Source organism: Peromyscus maniculatus, chromosome 8, assembly GCF_049852395.1.
Source record: "Peromyscus maniculatus bairdii isolate BWxNUB_F1_BW_parent chromosome 8, HU_Pman_BW_mat_3.1, whole genome shotgun sequence".
Lineage (NCBI taxonomy): Eukaryota > Metazoa > Chordata > Mammalia > Rodentia > Cricetidae > Peromyscus > Peromyscus maniculatus.
Genome location: NC_134859.1, coordinates 14972829 through 14996960, shown reverse-complemented (window position 1 = coordinate 14996960; position 24132 = coordinate 14972829). Strand labels below are relative to the sequence as shown.

The 24132-nt window shown below is 46.1% G+C and overlaps 1 protein-coding gene and 1 long non-coding RNA gene across 5 annotated transcripts in view; one reads left to right on the top strand and one right to left on the bottom strand.

The window, feature by feature from the left end:
* Window positions 1-3221: 3221 nt before the first annotated feature.
* LOC121831724 (uncharacterized) lies at window positions 3222-10484 on the top strand. The gene is made up of 3 exons (XR_006075265.2): window positions 3222-3493; window positions 7521-7605; window positions 9886-10484. It is a non-coding gene; the product is annotated as an uncharacterized LOC121831724 (long non-coding RNA).
* The window catches only part of Ranbp17 (RAN binding protein 17), a 340305-nt gene continuing 319925 nt past the window's right edge, over window positions 3753-24132 (bottom strand). For 3 of the 4 annotated variants that reach the window (XR_013053188.1, XM_015997609.3, XM_006978884.3), the window contains 3 exons: window positions 8240-8338; window positions 6304-6431; window positions 3753-4137 (listed from right to left, as the gene is read on the bottom strand). Coding sequence is in view for 2 of the 4 variants with exons in the window: in XM_015997609.3 (XP_015853095.2) it covers window positions 4041-4137; window positions 6304-6431; window positions 8240-8338 (324 nt within the window). In the remaining 2 variants the exon portion in view is untranslated. The remainder of the gene's footprint in view (window positions 4138-6303; window positions 6432-8239; window positions 8339-24132) is intronic. The other variant, XR_006075264.2, reaches the window with a different exon arrangement.

The following is a 24132-nucleotide window of genomic DNA, read 5'->3' as shown; positions in this document are numbered from 1 at the left end:
GCTGGGATTAAAGGCGTGGGCCACCACCACCCGGCTCGTTGCTACTTCTTAACTGTTAGTTTGCTACTGTTATGAATTACAATGGTTTTTTTTTTTTTTTTTTTTTTTTAAGATAGAGGTTTGCCAAAGTTTACACGACCCACAGGATGACAACCATTGGAGCAGATGAAGGGCTCCTAGGATCCTGGGGCTTGGTCAGTTTCAGACCATGGAGCGGCAGTAGCATGAGGCCACAGGACTAGAGGGAAGGGACTAGGATATTCCGTTCCCAGGGGCTGTGTGCTGCTGGAGGGCGTTGGAGCTGGGACTAGGTGCAGATGGCAGGCTGTATGGTGGGGAGGGGTGGGACAGTCCCTTTGGGCAAGCATATGCTGCACTCATTCAGGGACCTCCAAGCCTCACCTCACATCCATTTCTGTCCCTCACCCACCTGCCATTTCCCCCATTTTGTGTTCTACAAATTTGCTTCCTTCCTGACAAATTTTCTCTACTGAATTTGACTTCGTTTCAACCCCTTTGTTGGGCAAATTACATTAAGATGGATGGTGTAGGTACCCTTTATGGCTTATTTATCGTGATACTGTTTGTATCTCACGCTTATAAATAACTTATGTTATAGCTTTTGTTTGTGGAGATGTAACTTACATATTTTATTACGCTTTCTGTAAACCTCAAAAAGAATCTTGTCAAGGGAAGCGCTCTTATCAGCAATCCAAACTGTGGGACGTAAAACCCGACACTAACATTATTTTTTAATATGCCAAGGAGGCAGGTTACTCTTGCTGTAGTTGGAAAGGTTCGCTTCCTCGTAAACTTGCACCTCAATAAAACATTAAAAAGTCTCAGGAACGATTTTATGAAGTACAGCAGGAGGATGAGTTGATGGCAGAGCTCACCGACACAGCTCCAAGTGTCTCATTAGGACTGGCTTTCCTCCTGGGGGTATCTAGTCCCACTGGTTGGGGAGCCCAAAGGGTCCCTTGATAGCCTCTTCAGTACCAGCCACAGAGGGCCCAATTTGGGATTAAGTAGAAAAAAAAATACAGGTACAGTTAGGAAATCTAACTTTGATTCCCGGCTTAGGATGCCAGGTGGAGGAGAAAAAAATGGCCGCAGGCAATGGGTTCTGCTCGAGGCCATGAGACTTGAAGGGCAATTGCTTCAGGGAAGAGGTCCTTGACCAACAACATGCAGCCGTGGAGGGAGAGAGTTAGGACGTGCCTTGACTGTGTGGACTGTGAGGCCCAATCTCCCTTCACCTCTTACCAGAACTCTTGGACTAAGCGGTGTGTGTGTGTGTGTGTGTGTGTGTGTGTGTGTATGTGTGTGTGTGTGTGTGTGTGTGTGTGTCTAGCTATGTGGCCTTTTTTTGGGGGGGGGGTTGGAGACAGGGTTTCTCTGTGTATCCCTGACTGTCCTGGAACTCTGTAGATCAGGCTGGCCTCACACTCAGAGATCCATCTGCCTCTGCCTCCCAAGTGCTGGGATTAAAGGGGTGTCCCACCACCGCCCGGCTATGTGGCCTTTTCTTATTTCTCAGTCTGTTTTCTCATCTCTGAAACAGGGAAAACAATACTAAACATTCTTAATGGGAAGCTAGGTCCAGTAGGTGGATTCAATATAGTACAGTGGTTCTAATTCTCTTGAAATGGCTCTTTCCTACTCTCGCTCTGCCCCTGCTAACTGTGGTGCCAGGATGAAACCCAGGGCCCTGTACCTGCTCCCTCAGAGCCACACCCCAAGTCCTACTTCTCTCTCCATGGGCTGCATAAATGCTCGCGGCTCTCAAGCTGCTTCCTCCTCAGTACCAGCCTGGCTACGCCTGGGCAGTGTGACAGGTCATCCACTCTTTTCAGTCTCCCTCACCGGCCTGCTCTAGTGCGATGCTTAGCTTCTCTGGCATTTGGATAATTTGGTCACCTCAGTTAGCTGCTATAAGCCAGCCCAGCTTTGCATCTTGGAAGGGGTTCCCATGACCACAATCCCAAGGTATGTGTAGGCTGTCATGCCAGTGGAAGAGACTCCAGGGAGCCAAGAGGGCTCTTCTGGGCTGTTCAAATTACTACACTGTGCAGGGTCTCACTCTGGTCGTAGATGGGTAGATGTAGCTGCAGGCATCTGGGCCTTCCTTCCTAATGTGCAGTGAGAAGGGAGGCAGTGTGGGTAAGGTAGGCAGTCCACGCTTGCTGACCCTTCTGAGTGGGCTGCTCAGAGTGCTGAGTCCAGCATTCAAGTCCCCTGAGGCACAAGGGCAGAGGCGGGCCCTGCTTCTCAAAAAGCAGCTTTCTAAGGCCAAGCATGAAAGAGACTCTCCACCTGCTGGAACTCCCAGGCGATACCTGGCTGTGTGGCAAACCAAGGGGGACGCACCATTCTCTTCTTGTGAACATTTTAATGCAGACAGTCTAGTGTTTCTAGACCCTGGGCATCTGTGAAGAAACAGCGCTGGAATGGGATAAGCATTTGTAGTTTTTGTAGAATGAGTGCAGTTATAACCACCCCGCCCCAAACACCCCAAATCCAAGATGCTGGGCATTGTGGCCCGTACTGGTCAACTCCACCGAGGAGGCTGTAGCAGGAGAGTCACAGTGTGCTCCAGGCTAGCCTGGGCTACACAGCAAGGTTCTGTCTCAAGAAAACCAAAACTAAACAAATTAAAAACAACAAAAACCAAAGTGAAATTCTTGTCAAGCTCCTTTGAAAGCTGATGTTTCAAAGTATAGGATTTGTCTTCTCTAGGAAGTTATATTTCCTAACGGAGTGGGGTGGGGTAAGGTTCAGGCCCATCTGCCATTAAACACCACAAGCAGTCTCATCCAGACCATAATTTCCCCCGACTCCCTTTTGCACATGGAAGACAATCACTTTGAGATAAACTTAGGTGGCTCAATTTTATATGACAAGCCTGTTGCAAAACTCAACTATCAGGAAACGTTTGAAGAAACACTAGTCTGAGAAACAAGATTACAACAAGAGCCTGTGGATTTCTTCCCTGCAACAGGGAGGCCAAGCTTTCATGTCTTATCAGAAATAATGGGCACAGTGTTTACTGTAAGCCTGAACCACGAGGACAGCAGTGAGATAGGAAGCCCATTTGACAGTGGCAGTTTCAAATGAAGAGCTTAGTTATGACGGGTCACAAACTGAAGGCCTTCATTTCCTGTGTTTGGATGAAGTCACAATCCAACAGTGGTTAAGAGTGTGGAGGATGGAGGGCGGGCGGCTACTCCATCCTCTGGGAACCTGACAGCCAGCACCTGAACTGCTCGGGGTGGTCCAAGAAGGCAGGGCTGCTTCCAACACTACATGCCACCGCCAGCTTCCTTCCAATTAAATGGAGTTAAAAGGACTAGCTAGGTACTGGTACACCCAGAACTTCTTCCTGGGGCTTCCAGAATCCGAAGGACATCTCTCTGCAGGCAGCAACCGCACAGCTTAATTCTTCCAGACTGAACCACTTCAGATTTATGCCAGTGGAAAGCAAACATTGTTTGTAAGTCGTTTAATTGTGTTACTGTCTCTCAACTTTATCAGATGTTGCTGAGGCAGAGAGGCCTATGTGCAGTCCTGGGGGATGCTTTATAGCACTCCCAGGCTCCTTCTCAATGCCCACAGCCCAGAGTCCCTAATGTGGCATTTTCCAGATGTAAAAACTACTAATCCAACAGGTTCAAATGGCATTTGTCTCAATTCAGGACCCACACTGAGGGCTGAATCTTCAAATCAACAACCTTGATTTCAGAGCCACGAACTAGGTGCTAGTCTGGTTTATTATGTTCTTTGGTTAAATATAGTTTCTGGACCTTTCGGCATTGTGGGACCCCAGATAAGATTGAAAACATGTTCTGCTTTGAATACTGAATTTACATTGTATGTGCACTATTATAAATTTTTATAATTAGGTCAGACTTATAAAAATGTAGGGCTTTTGTTGCTTGTTCTGAAAATACACTCTTCGGGGCTGGCCAGCATCGCAGTCTGGGCCCCAGGCCTTGCAGAGTCTCTTGACGAAGGAGCACAGCACATGCTCAGGAGCTGGGTCAGCTCATCATGTCCAAGCTGCCGAGTTCAGGGCTGCCATCACTACGCAGGGCCTCTGCCACATCTCTTCTGAAGACAGAGAGGTTCTGTGTGAACCTGTGGGAAGAGAAGCGGTGAAGGTGCAGGCCACGTGAGAGCTGGAGGAAGGGCGCCGTGGAGCTCGGGACCCAGGACCCTCCTGCAGGGAGGCTCCTCAGGGCTGGGCGTCCACGTTGCCCCCTCTCCTGCTACCAGCGCCACCCACCCCCTGAAACAAGAGTCCCCACCAAATCCATTCTCAACAGTTTAGGGAGAGGGAGCATCTGAAGCTCTACTATCTAAATCATGAAAACAATTTTTACACTATGTCTCAAATACTGGATTGAGCTTACATAGGACTACTTTAATCATTACTCATCTTCCCAAAGGTGGGTATTAGAACCCTCACTAAAACAGAATTTAGTGAATGGAAAATGAGGAGGAGGCAGTGGAGAGTGGTTGCTCATGTCTGTGAAGCCAGCAGTCAGAAAGCAGAGGTAGAGGGTCCTGAGTTTCAGTCTGAGGCGAGCTGGCACTACTGTGGTGCAACCCTCTTAGAAGAGTACAGTTGTGCAGTGGGTGTGTGTGTGCACGCACTCAGTTTGGTGGAATACTTGTGTACTAGGCAGTTTGATTCCCAGAACTACATACACTGGGCACAGGCCCATGCCTGTAATCCCAGCACTTAGGAAATGGAGGATCAGAAATGTAAAGTTATCCTTGGAGCCGGTGAGAAGGGCCAGCAGGTTAACACAGGTGTTGTCAAGCCTGATGACCTGAGTTAGGTCTCTGAGACCGAACTCCTGCCAAGCTGTTCTCTGATACCTCCAACCCCAAATAAATGCAATAATAAAAAATTATCCTTTTCTATATACTGAGTTTGAGACCAGCCTAGGCTATATAACACTGTTAAAAAACCTAACAAGAGGCACTGGGTCCAAATTTTGGTTCACCACTACCAGTTAGGCAGCCTGAATGAATAACCACTTGTTATGGTACCTAATGTGAGTAACTACTGTCTTGAGGGAATGCAGGAGTGAATCTGATCAAGTCTCTCAACACAGTGCTGGCATAAGGACGACAGCCAGTCCGTGTGGCCTCTCCTTCACGAGACTGAGAGGACGGCCGTACCACCTCCCAGAGCAGCTCAGGAATGCTACTTCAACAGCCGCCTCTCCTTTCCAGTGTCTGAGCTCGTCCCATTCTGGATGGGAGAGGATTACTTGAGGCTTCGATGAACGGCCAGGAGAAGGTGTCTGCACCCCCAGCTGACCTTGCTTTATTACCACAGCTCAGACCTGGCCACACCGACAGTGTGTCTGTCCTGCAAATGCTATAGTGTTTGATGAAAGGTCAGGGGGGTAGTTTTTCCCTGAGCACGTTTTCTTCCTTATCAGTGACTACTGTCTGTCTCATCCTCTAGATGTAAGTTCCATGAGGCCAGGAACTTGGAACAATTTGTTTACCATGGGTTCCAAATGCCTACAGTTTTATAAACTGAATAAATGATTCATTCATAGTAATGAGTTTGGTTAGATCTCACTGGCCAATGCCATCGGTACTCTTTTTTTTTTTTTTTCCGAGACAGGGTTTCTCTGCGTAGCTTTGCACCTTTCCTGGAACTCACTTGGTAGCCCAGGCTGGCCTCCAACTCACAGAGATCCGCCTGGCTCTGCCTCCCGAGTGCTGGGATTAAAGGCATGTGCCACCATGCCTGGCCGACATCGGTACTCTTAAAGGACAGGCAGAGGAGGAAACCAACACTTAACAGCTCGCTGGCTTTATGACCGTCTGTTGTTTAGGCACCACAGCCAAGGCTGTCACCGGCTCCTTCTTACTGTGAAGAGACCAGCAGAGAGGTGGCTGCTTTTCTGTCACACAGCTTATGCAGGGGTAACATTTAACTGAGGTCTGTCCACCCTCGAGGCCTGTGCTTGTTCAAAGGCCAGAAGTCTTTCCTCAACTCCGTGGATAATGTGAGCTCCCCTTCATTTGTTTTCCAATTAATTATTTTTCACTTCTTTCCTGTTGGATTATAAACTGCTTAAGGGCAAAGGCTGTATTTGTAAAATCTTGGCATCTATGAGCAAATACCCAGCAAAGTGTAGTGACTGGAACTGACCTGGGTCTAGGATCACAAGGTGTAACGGAAAGGTGCATCAATCTGGAGCTGTGCTAACTACAGTCCAATTGTTTTCAGCAAGCCTGAATGCCCCTCGAGATGCCCCACTGGGCAATGCTCACCTGTCTCTGTTCTTGACAGACAGGTTCTGTTCCACTCCTTCCATCAAGTTCCTGAAGCACTGGGCAAGGACTTCCTGCTTGGGGAGAGGCTGGCTGTTTATCAGACTTGCTCTCAGTTCACTGAAATACTGTTGGGAGACAGAACAGTGTCAGGTGCAGGTTCCAACTCCAAACCTTTGCAAGAGACCCGTCCAGCTGGGGTCTACCTGCGCTCACTGATGCTCAGGGGTTTTCATCCAGGTTCACACTGAACTTTCTATCCTTAGAGAAAACTTAAGCTGCAGAAGCATTTCTAGGTGTACCTTGTATCACCCCTGCTCTTAGAGTCTCTTGCCTGTGACTGCTGTATTGGCCCTGCTTAGCCTGATAGAGTCTTTGCCTCCTCTGTGGGAGACTGAACTTGGCCTCCTGGGGTCTCAATTCTACTTGTCCCAGGAAGGCTGAAAGAAGAAGGGCCCCAGGCTGAGGAGGACTTAACTTAATGCCCAGGGAACACTTGGGATGACTGAAGGCCCAGCCATGGGTCTCCCCTTCGGCCTCATCATCTTTCCTGGCTTCAGTGAATCACTTCTCAAAGAGCTCTGGGCTGTGTTCCAACTTTGTCCTTCTGGGTTACATGGGTCTGCTCTGCTGAGGCAGGCACTAGAGGGGCCTACTTAGTTCTGGGAGCACTTCCTGGCATTACGAATAGTATCTGTCATACCTGGTCACAAATAACTGCTCAGCCCCCCACCTTTTTCTGCTGGGGTCTGTGGTCTTGTATACAAAAATAAGCTCTGATGTTGAGCAGAGGTCCTAATCACTGGAAACAGCCGATTCTCGGCAAAAGACAACATCTTGCCAGTCATTTGTTTATCTCTTCAAGCAAGCTGTATGATATTTAATTTCCATCATACATTAAAACAGCTCACATCAAAAAACACACATAATTAATATGTAGTCAGACTAATACTTAAATACTATATATCAGAGGCATTATACTTAAACCACAATGTCTTCCTGAACAAGACTGGGAATGCACAAAACGACTTATTTTTCCCTTTTATAATGATGCAGTGACTCACACCAAATAGAAAATTATTAGTTTTTCATCCTAAACCATGAAATATTGCCTCCATCAGTAAAGTATAATATTGTGATGTCATAAGCTTTTTCTAAACACCGAATTTGCCCTTATTCCCTCTCAATCATTTTAAAAGCACTGCTCTCTTTCATAGAGCTTGGGTTTAAATCCCAATAACACCGAGGGAAGATGAATGGCAGTGCTATTGAATGTGGCTAAAATTGGATACTTCAGCACAGGTGAGTGATGAGACAGCTCTTCTCTTTTTGATGTATTTTCTTCTTCTATTAGTTTCCTTCCAAGGCTGGGATTTTAGTTTGAATTTTAATGTATGCGGCTGCCTCTAATCTCACTGTCTTTTTCCCAGTACTATCTTATTGTATAGACAATTCATTCTTCCAAGCAGTAATGCACTCTTCCTCCTGACTGCTGAGAGGCCAGGGCGAGTTCCAAAGGAAGCCAGGGTGCTTGGGAGGCGGTCGGGTGGCCAGAGCACCGAGGAGACCGAGGTGCATGCTCCCCGGATGAAGGATACTGGCCCTATGCACAGTCCCTCAAGGGCTGCTGCTGTCATCTCCTGTGGATCGTGTCTGGGGTCCCCAGGTATAAAGGGAGGCTGGAGGAGAAGGCAAAAGGACTGTTGCTCAGAATTCCCCTGGAATGGCAAGGGAAGGGAAGTGACTTTGAAATACTGCCAAGCAATCCACACAGCCAGTGCAGTGTGGGCCTCTGTGGCCTCTGCTAACTCAAGAAGACCTGAAGCCTTTGGGGAAAGGCCTTCCAGGTTGTCAAGGCCCCAGCTCTCTACCCCGTGGCCTTCAGTGTCTAAGAGCCTCTCCCTCCTCCTGCGGCCCTTCCTGAAAGCACACTCACCTTCTCATTGAGCAGGATGAGCCCCAGGAGAGGCCTGGATACTGACCACTGGTTCCGACAGTCTTCAAAGACAATGGTGTTCATAAGGACAGACATCATCTAGAAGACAGAGTCACATGAAAATGGGGACCCTTGGCTTAGAGCTAGATTGAATCCAGACTCCTCCTATGTGCTCCTCCCACCCTTCCACCTTCCTGACGACAAGAGGGCTTTTCCTGACCAGTCAGCTCTCACACCGGAAGCTGAGAAGGCTACCAAACTCTGGGCAAATCCCCTCTTCCCCCAAGGAAGAGTCTACCACCAAAAGCTTGGTGAGAACCTTCTTGGTGAGCAGAAGTCAGAGGCCAGAGCCAGGGGGTTCAGTCTCTGCTTTTCAAGTCTTATATGCTTTGTTCTGCGCTAGGCACCACGTAAATGCCCAGATCACCTTCTTGTCTGCTGCTCACCTCATTGAACAGTTCATGCTATGAAGGGACATCTCTCTGTAGCTCATCACTGGGTGGAATAAAACACTTTCCATGTGATCCCAGAATGGCATGTTTCCTGCTAGCTCAGGAAACATGTTGTTTTTAAAACCATTCTTCATTACTCACTCAATGCTACATGCACATACTTATCCAGGCTCTTCACTTCCGAGTTTGTAAGGCACATGGAAGAGGTAATGGGACATAGGCGTCTACCAGTCTCTTATCTAGGGCCTCAAAGCTTCTAGGGAAGTCATTGAGAGAAACAGTGGGAAAAAGATCTAGGAAAAGAGCAGCAGCCTGTGGAGGGGGAAAGAATGCCTCTAAGTTGTTCAAGGGCAGTCAGGGAAGTGCCATGGGGCAGGTAACATCTAAGGAGTTCCTCATAAGCAGACAGAGGGGTAAAAGGAAGGTGGGAACGAACACGGTGGGCTCGGCAATAGTAAGGGACCCCGCGGCTAGAATGGAAGACCACGCTGAGGAATCTGGACTTCATCCTGAAGGCCCGGTGGCTAGTGACGGGCTTGTGACCAAGGGGAGACATGTGGAGTGTGCCCTGGTCAGGAGACACAACAGGCCAGGGGTAAGGCCACTACAGCAGCCCAGGCAAATGCTCGGAAGTGGGCTCAGTTCTTCCACTGCAGCAGCCTGTCTGCTCCCATAGCTCAAGCTCTCCTGCCCAGGGAGGACAGATGAAAGGACAATTACCCGGCAAGACCCCACAAAAACCACCCCAACTAGGCTTTGATGACTTGGTTTGCTTTGAATGCATTTGGTGCTATCATTTGGCAACCTCTCTTTTTTGTAATGTGTGTGCGTACGTGTGTGCGTACTTATATGTGTACTATGTGAGGGTGAAGTTGGGTATCTTCCTCAAACTCTCCATATCATTTGTTGAAGCAGTAAGTTAATTATTACTGAACCCACAGCTTGAAGGTACTGCCAGTCTGGCTGGTCAGCTTGCCTGCCTCCCAAGTCCTGGAGTAAGAGGTGGGGGCGGGCCACACACTCAGCACCTACACAGTCATGCAGCTGCCAGGGGTCTGAGCTCTGGCCCTCATGCTTGCACAAGTGCTTACCTACTGGGCCATCTCCCTGCCCCTGGCAAACAAGTTTTTGGTGATCTAATTTATCCTATGATCTCCGGCAAGTAACTGCTCTTGCTGTGTCTGTTTTCATTAGCTCTGAAGAGGGAAATAATCCCGCCCAAGGAAGCGCTGAGAATTAAATGCGGTGGTGTTTGAAGACTGTTGCAAAGCACACATCCTGCAGCCACTGCAGGCACAGCATCCGACAGTAACGCGCAGCTCTGCAGCTCTGCAGCTCTGCCGGCCGCCACGCCCTCCACCACCATCACAGTGATCAGGCTGGCTACAAACGAGATCTGCCAATCTATACACAAACACAAACCCCGCATGCCCAGGCTCTCCGAGGGGCTAGAACTCCATGCTCGGCACCCTTTGTAGATCACAAGTTCCCATGAACAATCTAGCAAGCCACCCAAAGTCATAGAGTACAAATTAAATTGACAAGCAAAACTAACAGATCCACGGAGACAGTCTAAAATATTATGGGCTTCACAATCTGAAGCAGAATGGATATTTTAATGGAGAAGATTAAAGTTAGAGGCACCAAATTCTTCCAGTAACTGACAAAGCATCCTGGAGTGATGTGCCAATTACTTTATACGGTCCTCTCGTGTATTCATTTGTCTGAATGCATGTATTTATGTCTGTAATAAGTAAGGAGAGGCTTGAATAAAATACTTTTCTAAAAATAAAGTTGGCAAAAATGGATGATTTTTTTTCTTTTTTACTTTTCTGGAAATACATAAAGTACCTAGTAATCTTCTTAAATGGCATTGATGTGGCAGTCAATTTCCAGATTTCCTAATAATCTTAGAGTAGTGGTAAAACAGTCCAACCACTAGGGTGAATTTCTCTGGCATCTGAGTTCTCTTCCCCACCAATGGGGGGATACTGGGTGCGATGCTGAAGTACAGCCCCTTTCCCTTACAGGCAGTGAGGTTTAGATGGGTGGTCTCTGAGGCCAAGGACACTATGAGTGTGAGGTTTAGATGGGTGGTCTCTGAGGCCAAGGACACAATGAGTGTGAGGTTTAGATGGGTGGTCTCTGAGGCCAAGGACACAATGAGTCAACACTGAAAGGAGCAGTCTTGGCTCTGCACCCCCCAGCCCACATCCTGTCACCAGGAGCCATGAGTACTTGGTACAGTAGCTGGTATCTAGTTCTCCAGGGTCTACTCACCCCCACATTGCTGCAGGGATAGGTGGAAGGCCGTTTTAAATGCACTTTGGCTGCATTTGCCAGGGCCTATACTCCAAACTATACACATAACCCACTGATGTTATCCAAGTAGCTGTTTTGCCAAAGCAGGGATGGGATTACCTTGGAAGGGGAGCTGTCTACTTAGGAAAGTCATACTCTACATGACTTCATTTGATTCTTCATTCCTCACTTGGTTCCTCCTTACAGATTTTGGCTGGAAATTTGTTCAATGATGTGGTAGCACAGGCATTAGACTCAGAACTGAGCCCAAGTCTGGCCCTGCTGTTTAACCCATGGCATCTGCCTTGACGTCCTCAGATATAGAGTAGGGACTGTGACAGGTGATGAGAAAGGGATGCTGTGAGAAATGATTTCCTATGTACAACCAAACATCTGGATTGTGTTTGCCACATACTATGCTTTAAACATAATGTTCCCATACTGAAACTGTAGCTTCCCTCTGGCCTAAGCCAATGGAATTGAATGGCTCAAGGAAGAATACCAACTCACATCTTGCTTAGAGAGGTGAAGGAGATTACTATGGTCTCCTCAAAGTTATCTAACTTCATGCAGGGTTGTAGTTGTAAAAATAACCCTGAGTAGGAGCAAGGCCAGAAAGTACCCCATTTGCTTCTCTGGGGTATTAGCATGGATTTGAACAGAGTGCTCTGTTGTAATCATGTAAACACATTTAAGCACAAAATTACAAATGTATGGCCAAGAAGGAGAAGTGAGGATGTGTGATCTCTGTCCATACCCTGACAAGGGCCTGAGTTACAAGTACAGAGCAGAGCAGATCCCCCGCAATCCCTCTGGGCCACGAAGCAGTCACTGAGGAGACGCTCTACTGTTTGCCAAGTGCTAGCTTACACTGGGCACTGTCCTGCTAAGACAGTGAGTGACAATTAAAGTGAAGAGCACTACACAGAAAACTGAACTTGTGGCCTTAATTTATGGCCAGCACATGAAATGGTTAAACATCTAAACTGTAACAGACAGTTCACTTCCAAGGATCTTGTTTTCGAAAACATACTGAACCCTAAGCTGGGAGATTCCAGGAAGGGCTGTGGCTGGGGGTTTTTAGGTCACACAGGCCAAAGTCTGAGGCCTCACCATTTTTACCCAGTAGTACACAGTGCCTGATGAGTCTTCTCGCCATCGTTTATGGAGTCTGCTGGGTACTCAGCACACTGCCAGGCACTTGTATGCCTCCATTCTCTACTAACCCTGGGGAGAGCATTATCTGTCTTGCACTTATATACACTAAGGGCCTGAGGTCCCAGGGAATTCACTTGGTCAAGGCACTGCTAGGGTGTAAAGGCTAATTCAGGTCATATGCAAAGGTCTGCTTGAATTCACAGGGCCAGCCTGTGGCCACCACGCCTCAGGCTGTTCTGAGGCTCAAAGCACCTGGCAGTGACTGGCTCTTCCTGCAGACTTGTAGAAGACTGACAGGAAGGCCCGCTCTCCCACCCTCAGCGGCCTCCTGGACATGCCACCCTTGTCTGCTCCGGTGGCTTCTGGCTGCTGAGTCATGTAGATGTTGAAGTCCCATGATTAAAATCCAGGGCATGGCTCCTGAAATGTCTTTAGCAAATCTTTCTGCTTCCCAGCCAAAATGTTTACAAATTTAGTTACTATAGTCACAGACCGTGAAAGTGAATGAATAGCAAACTTAGGAATATCTCTGGAAATTGATACACTGAACATTTCATGGAAAATAATGGTTCTCCTCCCACTGAGAGTATCTTAATTTAAATTAACACCATGGAAATCAGTACATTAGGCTAATTTTTTCTAGGTTATAATATTTCCTATAAAGTAAGTGTTTCCATGGCTAGCACTTGAGCATGCTGAATACTGTAACTGAAACATATTCTGTAAAGTTGTAAGAAATAGACAAAACAAAACATAACTAAGATTCCCACTTTGTCCCCATTTGTATCCCACAGGAAAACCAGTCCTGAGAGGATATGTGCTGGCCCTGCAGGGACGAGATTCTCAGTCTACTTAGGGAACTCCAGCTCTTTCCTCCCTGCCCCTGGCCCCTTGCTAGTGAGGCAGGTGGGAAACAGGCTTTATCCTCTGGTTAACACAGAGGAGGGCTAACGAGGCCAGGGCACGGAGTGAGGGAGCAGAGAACAGCTCTGTGCCCTAGCCCTCGATGGCTGAAGGGAGACTGAAAAAGACAAGCAAGGGTCCAGTGCCGGCCGGACAGGCTGATCTGTGTGTTAATCCACACCCCAGCCGAGCTACACTGTCCTGACTGTGGTAATGGTGTTCTGAGGAACAACTAATAATAAATGCAGCCAACTCTTAAGAGCTACCCTGCGCCTGGGGAATGCACCAGCCTTTCAGAAGGCCAGTGAGAGAGGAGAGGAAGACGGACCTTACCAGTAACACAAATAATAAACAAAACGAAACAAAGCGAAGCACCTCACCCCACCCAGCCGCCTGAGTAACGCATCGGATTTGAGAAAGTAGTGACATCTCTCTGTCTCCACAGCAGGTTCTCCAGAGCACCTGCCCCAGTCAGGGGTCAGGGTCAGGGAGACAGAACACAGCTGAAGGTGGAAATGCTTCCAGGTTTTCAGTGCGCTGGAGGAAGGGAATTTCTGTCATTACCGAGTGCTGTTCCGAGGCCACATGCACAGCAGATATTGAAATGTGATCCTGCTCAAATTAGATACTAGACGTCTTTAGGGAAGGAGAATCAATTGTTCCTTCATCTGCCATCTTCCTTTGTGATATTAGTAGATGTTATGAAAAATGAACAGTGGATAAATACGCACATATTTCGGTATATTTTTCTGCCCCTCCAGATTAACTGAGGCCCATCACCTAAGTTACATTAAATTTAAAATATCTGTACGTATCAAGCAATCTCTACATGCTGATATTATTTTTGCAGTCTCATAATTGAAGTATTTAGCATTTAAAATGAAAAACAATTGGATGAAATACGAGATGAGGTGAGCCTCCTCTTCTGAAGAACAAGCCTTCAATCAATTATGGGTGGCCCGGCTCCCCAGAGGCTATCCGGGAGTCCTTTCTACTTGGCCTTCACACAGCGTTAGCTTGGATCTGAAATTGGGAGAAAGTGCTTTCAAGTCACCTCAGGCCCAGTGAGGTCAGCTAGCTTCGGTCACAAATGAGCAGCAGTTGCTCACACAGAAACAGACAGTGCCCTCCACAGGCCCCTCACAGAAAGCTAAGGGAAGCTTTTGCTCTAAGTGATGAATTGTCTAGAATATTTAAAAACTCTTGCATTGAATGTAAAATCTAAGGAAAAACACAACCCAGCTTTGCTGTTCTTTCAATTTTCTCCATTACCAACTTTGTCCCTACTTCTCAAAACATTCATTTTAATCATGGCTTATTGGGGAAAGAATTACCTGCCAGTCTCCTAGCTTATGAGAAGGTCAAGTAAGAATGAAACTTCAGGATTAATTAATTGAGAGTACTGCATGCAATGTGTCTATTCTGAATGCTATAGCACACATCACAAGGAAAACAGTTTTATTTTCCAGGGTTGAAATAAATTATAATAAATTATTCATTTCAATGGCAGAGATGTACTGGAGAGCAACAGCAAGAAAATTGACTACACTACACTGTGAGTCTCAATCCTGAATCTTCATTATCCATCTGAAACTTTTTACATGTAGTAAATCATATTTCAAGTGGCTGAAGATCTCATAAAGCAGCTTGCTACATTAAACCAGAAAACCCGGGGTACTGGAGGCTGCAGGCTTGCCACTCAGCACTATTTGGGTCTCTCTCTCTCTCTTACACACACACACACACACACACACACACACACACACACACACACACCCACACACCCACACACACCCCTTGCCAATTGTTTCAATTTGATGTTAAATTGAGTATCACCTGTCAAAAACAGTGTCTAAATGTCCTGTGGGTGGGAATACTGGGAAGACCTGTGTCATTTCCCGTAGTTTTCCTTCAAGTGACACTTATATCTAGTTCATAGAAGTACTTGGGTGACTAACACGGAAGCACCTTTGAGAACCTCGAATGGCAGCTTGAGAGACTAGTGAAGGACCATATGCCACACCTGGCTCCCAAGGCCAGCCTATCTGCCCAGGGCAGGTGGCAGCTGAGTCCTAACCCTGCATGCAGCCTCCCCTAGAAGCACGGACACATTCAGGAGAGGAAACGAAAAGAGAAAGCCTCCAGGACACAGCAAGTGCTTGGCATGTTTGAAGAACGACTAGCCCTTGTATAGAAGGCTCAAGGGTGGCATGGAATAGAGCTGAGGGTGAGGAAGAGACCCTGGCCCAGCCCAAGCTATTTCCGACCTTTTGTGCCATGCTAAGTACAGATATGAGTTTGGGCCAGTACCCCGAGAGTAGCCGTGGGATGGGGCCTGCCATTCAGAGCAGTAGTGACAAGGCTGTGGGGAGGGGGATGGGGCAGGTGCAGACGCCAGGCAGCAGGCTTAGCTTCTGGAGAACGCCCTGGAGAAACAGTGAAGATGAGGAAGACTGCAACAGAAGCCAGGACGGCCAGGATCCTCAACTCATGTTCTTCCCAGTCAAAGCATTCCTCCTAAGAAAGAAAACTGGAACCCCAAACCACAGATAGACGTGTCCAGACACAGGTGCCCAGATTCAAGCCTCTCAATAGAGAGGAGTGGTTGCCAGACAATGACTGAAATGATGCTTCTTATGAGGGGGCGATGTTTAGTTCAACCACACAAATCACTAATTGGGAACAAGCAGCCATGAAACAGCCTGCCAATCGGCACAAGCGTACAGGGCCAAGAGGACATAAGTGCTGACTCGGGTCACTCAAAATCAAAGGGAGCGAAGAAAAGCATGCTACTGTGCTGATCAGTCACCACAGCATTACCCAATGAGTATCATATTTCACAACAGAACAACATATGCATGATGGCATGAGGGCCTCCTTAGTAGTCACCATCCTACAGGAGGAGGCTCAAAATTTCATTGCATCTCATCTGACGGTACATTCTCCCTATTTCCTGAAGACATTGGGTTAGATGGCCCCAAATTTTCACTCACCAGTGAAGGATTATGTCACTTATTTTAAAAATGTTTTCATATGGGGAAAATGTGTTTAAGGCATTTTCCTGTTAAGTGTTAGCCTAGTATTTACATTGAAGCCATAGTGGAGCATTCTGCTTTTTCAGACTTGAGGTCCCCCCAATTATATTTTGAAATTAAAATACAATTATATAACTTCCCCCCTTGTCTTTCCTTCCTCCAACCCCTCTCATGTAGTCTCTCTGTCTCAAATTCATGGGTACTTTTTCTTTGTGTACACACACACACACACACACACACACACACACACACACACACACACGCACGCGAGCGCTACCTAAATACATAAACACAACCTGCTCAGTCCATATAGTGTTACTTGTATGTATATGCTTTCAGGGCTGACCACGTGGTACTAGAAAACCAACTGGGGGCTCTTCCCTGAGGAGATTATTTCTTCTGCTCTCAGCATTCCTTGTTCTTTGTCCCTGTGAGATTTTTGGTTTTCCATGTTAGCATGTGTACTGGCGTCATCCTGCATTTCCTAGAAATGTCAAGGAGGTTACATCCATGAAGTCTCAACAACATGGCTTCCAAAACAAAACATGAACAAGGAGGGCTTTTATCTATAGTCGTCTAAATGGAATTGACTGTACCAGCCCAGAGACCCCCTGGAGACTGCTCAAAGAAGCTGAGAGTTGGGAGCTTTTTCCCTCAATAAATACATGAGCCCAAGGCATGAGAGACCAAGAGTGGGTAACAGAACTTCCTTCATGATCTACTCCAACATTTGCTGACACCATAGCTTGACCAGGCTCTGAAACAGGTCCTGGGGATGGAGGTGAACAAGCCAGTGCCAGTTCTCACAGACTTACAGCCCAGTAGAGAGGAGATTCACAGTACAGTACATCAAGTGCTGCAAACAAGCTCACTCAGGGCTTTGAGAGGACAGAGGAGGATTCCCAACTCTGCTGGGGTGGGGGTGGGGATGGGGCGGGGGCGGGGGCAGGGGCAGGGAGGAAGGCTTCAGAGAAGGGGCCATTTGATCTGCTCTAGAGAACGAGCATTCTGACAGGCTGTCAACAGAGAAGGGAGAAGGGAGCAAACGTGTGCTGGGAAATAACGCACTCTGTGGACTGTGCAGGGAGTTAGGAGAGGCTGCCAACCGAGGAGGCAGGAGCTGCACCTGGTGAAGGACCTAGTGGTGCCTGCAAGAGAAAGCAGATTTCCATCCTGCAGGACAATGAGTGTCATCTCTCTGGCAGTGATGTAGTATGAAGTCTGGTATAACCACTGCTGCTGTTGCTGCTTTCTTCCTGTTCTGAGACAGGGAGGCCACAGCCAGAGGTCACTTGCTTGGCTTCTGTGCCCTAGTTAGGACACTGCTCATCATCTCCTGCCTTGCTGGCTCTGGTGCCAGTGCTCTGAGGAAGGGCACTGACATTATTTCCCTTGGCCCACAGCACATAACCTAATCGTGTCCCCTGTCAGGAATGGTTCTTCTTGTCAGGAAGCTTTTTATTGATGTTCAACCTTCATCTTTCCTTTCTTAATATTACCCATTATGCCAATACTCCATTGTGCCATGCTAAGTAATTCCCTTTCCTCCTGGCATTTACATCTTCCAAGTATTTATAGACTTATCAAATGCCCCATTTAGTTGTCACTTAGGCAAGCTATACATATTTAGCTTCTTTAATCTGGCCCCATAAGCCAGCCCTTCCATTCTCCTAAATCACTTGAGTTACTTCCCTCCAGATTTCTGTCAATTTGTCTCCTGCCTCTCTCTAATGCAGGGGAGCCGAGTAGAGCAATGGCGGGGGCGGGGGGGGGGGGGGGAGTGGAAGCCTTTCTTCCTCTGTGGGATAAGAGCACATTATGTACCTGGAATGGAACTTCTAGTTTCCAAAACAGCCTGGGCCTCTGTAGGGATGGATGATGGCTCCTTATCTCTACAAGGCTACCAGCAGCACATATGTTATCACCATTTAATTACTATCTTCTTAACACTCGATGAAAACATGCTGCACACACTGCATACCCGTTGTCTACCAGGCACTGTTTTACAGAATTTTTCTTCTTTTTCCCTTCTGTTTTGTTTCCCATACTTAATCACTGCTCAAAGAATTACTAGCCTCTTATGTGTCGAACACTTCTGGTCAGAGCTGAAGAAGATGTTCTGTTAGTTAGCTTCCTATCACTGTGATCAAACTGCTTTGACACACACAACTTAAAGGAGCAATGGTTTATTTTGGCTCATGGTTCCAGAGGGCTCAGGTGATGGTGTCTTGGTCTCGCGCCTACGCAGAAGACTATGTGGTTCAGGAGGTTCCTAGCTTACTGTGGTCAGGAAGCAGAGAGACAGGGATCAGCCGGGAATAAGACACACCCAAGAAACAGCTGCTTGTGACCTATTTCCTGCAGTTAGGTCTTACCTGCTAAATTTCCAAGAACCCCTAAAATAGTGCTGCCATTTGGGAATAAGTAGTGAGCACATGGCCCTGTGGAGGCCATTTCATAGTCAACCATAACAGGCCTTGAGGAGCTCATGTATTTATTAATCTCTTATCGTCCACCCATCAAGCTGTTCCTTCTAATCTTGGAGAAATCATCCTGAATGCACTTATCTCTAATTGCTGCTGAGTGGAACTGCTGTGTCCATCTGAACTGAGAGGCCACATTAAGTATGGGCATTAACAGAGCTCTTGCTCTGGGTGTTCCTTATGGTGATCTGCCTTGAGGCCCAAGTCACTTCTCTTCAAGCCTGGCACTTTCTATTGCTATCTTTCATGGTGGTGTATTATTTCACATTCCTGATTCACAGGACCATCAGGAGGTATATACTGACGTGTTTTTCTTGTCTTTGGTACCCATGTCCAGGTGATGTAGGACACTGAGGGAATGATGTGATGGGAAAGACTCTAAGATTGTGAGTCTTGGGCCCATGAGTGGCTTGGCCAACCGATCCTAGAAGCCAGTTCAATTACCCTAGGGATTCTCCTCTGTAGGGTGGTGTGATTCTCAAAGAGGAAAATGATTGCAACGACACATGGTATGCACGTCCTCATTAAATAGAGCATTTTCAAAGAAAGGCATTACATGAAGATGGAATTTCAGGAGCCCAAGACCACCCAGTATATCCCCCAAGCAAGACAAGGCATACAGAATTCATGGCAAGAGTTCTTATGGGTTGCATGAGCACATGGGACGAGATTAACTCATGAAAGGTGGGCAGACTGCAGACAAACAAGCCTTCCTTTATGTACTATTATGAACTTGGCTCCATCAATGGCTGCTGCTGGTTGAACTGCCTCAGAGTTACCAAGCAAATGATTATGAAGTGATATACTTTGGGAATCACAGAAAAACTTGCAAGTGTCTGAAAATCAGTAATCTTTGAAAAACAAGTATGTCACCACTGGGTCAACCCTCACATTCCCACAACTCTGCTTTCCTTCAAGAAACTCCAAGGCTTCTCATTCCTTTTCACACTGCCACCCAGAGAAATAAAGGCAGGAAAAATCTCATCTGTCTCCTTTGGACAAGGGTAAGAAGAAATGCTGGGAAGGAATGGTAGGTTAAGGGCCTGGGAAGCTTTTGTGTGGTCAAAACTGGATGAGATCTAGGGACAAGCAATTCTACCTATTATCTAGGCCAGCGGTCCTTAACTTTCCTAATACTTCGACCCTTTAATACAGTCCCTCAACCATAAAACTATTTTCGTTGTTACTTTATAACTGTAATTTTGCTATTGCTATGAATTGTAATGTAAATCTCTGTGTTTTCTGATGGTCTTATAGGTGACCCTGTGAAAGGGTTGTTTGACCCCTAAGAGGAGTTGAGGGCCACAGGTTGAGAACCACTGATTTATATCCATCATTTTAATAAAATACTTAAGGAAAGTTACTTATAAAGAAAAGGGGCTTATTTAACTTTTTGTTTTAGAGGTTTTTATCCCTAGACTGGGTTCTACTGGTCCTGCCTCTGAAGAAAGCCTAATGGTGGATGGTGCCACTTAGCAGGCACACCCAGAAGAGGGATCACAGCTCAAGCAGAAAGCAGAGAGGGAAGACCAGACTTCCCCCAAACTGATTCACGGGTCAGATGATCTAAAGCCTTCTTTCATTATCACCACTCTGGAACCAAGTTTCTAATGACACAAACCTGTGTGGAGACACAGATACATCACCACGGCATCAGGTACCACTAGGGCTGTGCAACTTTGAACAAGTTATTTCAAGTCCAAGTTTCTGCACATTTCTCCCAAAGTTTACTTTTGGTGTGCCGATACTTTCAGGTTTAAAGAATCCACACCCATTACTGTTGCTATGAGATTCCAATAGATTTTAGATGCGACAGTAGTGTATTAGTGAGAAGAGTTGCTACAGTCTTTATATTAATTCTTGCTACTACAAAGAGATGCCTAAGCCGGGCGGTGGTGGCGCACGCCTTTAATCCCAGCACTCGGGAGGCAGAGGCAGGAGGATCTCTGTGAGTTCAAGGCCAGCCTGGACTACCAAGTGAGTTCCAGGAAAGGCGCAAAGCTACACAAGAGAAACCCTGTCTCGAAAAACCAAAAAGAGATGCCTAAAATATGGAGGAGGAATAAAGAAGAAGCATGTTGGGCCAAGAATCAAACCTATACCATCTTATCCCTTCACTCATTCCAGTGTGACTTTGAGAATGCTTATCACAGAAAGCATACAGATACACCTGCAGACCTTGATAATCTGCCTGATGTCATAGGCTTCAAAATAAAACGGTCTTATAAAAGAAGTCTCAGGCTGGGGCTGGAGAGATGGCTCAGAGGTTAAGAGCACCGACTGCTCTTCCAGAGGTCCTGAGTTCAATTCCCAGCACCCACATGGTGGCTCACAACCATCTGTAATGAGATCTGGCACCCTCTTCTGTATACATAATAAATAAATAAATCTTAAAAAAAAAAAACAAAGAAGTCTCAGGCTTAGACTCACATAGAAAGGATGTTTATAAATAGCAGGTGTTTTCTCAAGGGCAAGCAGTAACATCAAACCAAGGTTAGTGGTAGCTGTGCATCAAATATGAAGTCACATTATTGGCTGAATATCTTGTATTACGTGAGTCTATAGTCATTGGCTCATTGGGTCCTCATAGGTGTAGTGGGGAGTTGTTCTAGCTATGACCTTGAAGCACTGCTCCTAGTGAGGCAGCTGTAACTGTTACACCTGCCTATGACCTTGAAGTACACGCCCCTGGGGCGTGGCCGCCTGGGACCCTTAAGACCTGGGATGCTCAGATGTGCACATGCTCTCTTCCCTCCCTCGTGGTTTTGGATGCTGGGACTGACCAGGCACATCTTGGAAGAAGATCAGTGTGGGGCATAGCTCAGCTTTCCTGGATCCTACAATAAATACCTGTCCTATAGTGAGTTACCTCCTAATAAACTCCCTTGCTCATTAAATAGACTCTGTGGATTTCTTGTATTCCATTAGTATCTATCTAAGTCAAGAAAGTTTAGTATGTGAGAATAGAGAGAGATTGAAAAGATCTCAGGTCTACAATGTATTGCTTTCCAACTAGGTAAAAAAGTCAGGCCTCTCTAGATAAGACAAGGCATCCACTGGGATTTCTCTCCATCGCTGTCCTTCCACCACAACTGTTTGGCCTTTCATTTGAGACCCTCTTAGAGTACCTGCTTCCTTCTCTCCTTGCAGACCAGCTACTGCTCTAAGCACATGGCAAGGAACGGGTGCTTTGGCTTTTTCCTAAGTGTTCAACCTATGTGAGACTTAAAGGTTGACTATCATCTAAGTGCTGGATTTTAAATCTATGAAGGAAGAACTGGGGATAGAGCTCAGTAGTAGAGAGCTTGCTTAGCATTTATGAGGCTCTGGTGCTATGGGAGGTCTTGGGAGGTCTTTCTGTATGCTGCAAATACACGTGGCTCTCATTAGTTAATAAATAAAGTTGTTTGGCTAATGGCAAGGCAGAATAAAGTTAGGCCGTACATTCAAACTGGTCAGGAGACACCGTGAGCTGCCACCAGGAGAAGCAAGATGTGAGAGAACAGGTAATGCCACGAAGCCACGTGACAATGCACAGATAAATAGAAATGGACTGAGTTAAGTTATAAGAGCTAGCTATCGAGAAGCCTGAGCCATTAGGCCCTACATTTTGTAACTAATATAAGCCTCTGTGTGTTTACTTGGGGCCGAGTGGCTGTGGGACTGGGTGGGACACAGGAAAACTTCCAGCTACACTCTGGGTTTGATTCCAGCAATGCAAACAAAACCACCAAACCCAGTAAAGAAGATAAGTAACACAGATTGAGCCAAGTATTGATACTTTATGACTCATACCTTTAATTCCAGCACTGAGGAGGCAGAGGCAGGCAGATCTCTGTGAGTTCCTGGTAAGCTTGGTCTACAGAGTGAGGTCCACAACAGTCAGAGCCACAGAGATAAACCGTCTCAAAAAACAAAAACACCAGACAAACAAACAAACAGTTGGGGACCGTGCTGTGTTTCCAGGGTGAGAGCACAAGCTCTGCTGTTTATTAGCTGCAGACACTTCACAGAGTTCCAACACCAACATTTAGACTATAAAATGGTCATACAAGTACTTCAGTGTTAAGAGGTTTAAACAGAAGCATGTTTGCAAACCCACATTTCATAACACACGCCCAGCATTTGTGTGTGTCTGTCTCACACTCAGCACAGAATCTGATGAGTCTGAGATGCTCCTTTCACAATGACTTCTTAGTCCCAACAAGCACACAGAACAACCGGGTTCTGGTAGGGTGATAACAAGGCCAGGTCCTCAAGCAGAGATCAGAAGGCTCTACTTTGGGCAGTGAACCGTGGAGTAAGGTGGTTTTGGGTGCAACCTTTGTATTTCAGAGAAACATTGCTCAGAGCGGGAAGATCGCACTCGTATAAAAACTTGGTGCACAGTTTTCTTTGTGAAATATATATGAACGCTGCTATTTGTGCTCTCTTATCACAAAACACACTTGTTCTCCACAGTACTTTCATTTTATGAGAAGCCTTAAAACAAACAACAAAGATGAAAAATCACTGTCAGTCAACAGACAAAGCTATCCCTTTTGAAGAGTTTGTTTAAAACCTTTCCAGAGTTTGTATCAGTACTTAACCTATGGAAAGTCTCTACAGTGACTTATTTTTTGCAGAGTTTTAAAAAAGGATACAGTTACCGAGTTCTTTCTGTTTTAGTTTACAGATAGCCAATTATGCACATCACAACCAATGAAGAGGATAAAAACCATCTCATTTGCCAGAATAGGGTGAGAGACTATTATAGAGCTTGTCTAATTATTACTGGGCTAAGTCTGTATAAAGCCACATGTTTCCCCTTACAAAGCATTCTCTATCTGCTCTATATGAGTGTGAAAGAAAAGAAATGTCTGTTGTTGACTTTTCACAACTCCTTTACTATTCTGTGAACATTTGCTGTAGACTGATAGCAGAACTGACTGTGCTAAACTGTAGATAAAAGAACGATGACAGATTGCAGTCACTTTAATTCATAAAGAAAACATTTGGAGCCCCTGGGAATGTCAAAGCCAGCCACCGGCACCCAATGACTTCATGCTACGGCACAAGAGACATCATCTTTTCTCAGTTTGAAGACAAAGGCTAATGGACACGGGGCTGTCCTGTTTATTCCAATTCTTCTTTATGAAATCTGACTGTTTTTCTTTTTCCTTCCTTCCTTTTTTAAAAAGGACTGAAAAGAAGCTTAATTCTTGGAAAGCATAATTCCCCTATTCTATAAACACACAAACAAAACTGTAAAATGACATCATTCTGCTTTCATTTAATTACTCTTGAAATGCTTTCTATTTAATATTCATTACTCAAAAGCTAATTTAAAAGAGAAAGAGATGTGACTTATTCAAAAAGATGTACTGTCATTCACAGCAATAGTTATCTAATATACAGAAGTTAATAAAGCAGATTAATCTACAAGTCCCTTTAAGCCATTCTTGAGTTTTGAACAACTGCCTCTTTGACCTTTCACCTTCACGCTGTGCACCAGTAGCAGGTGCCAGCTGTACAGAAATTATGGCTGCTGTGTTTGGAAGCAAAATCTTTTCTTACTTTGC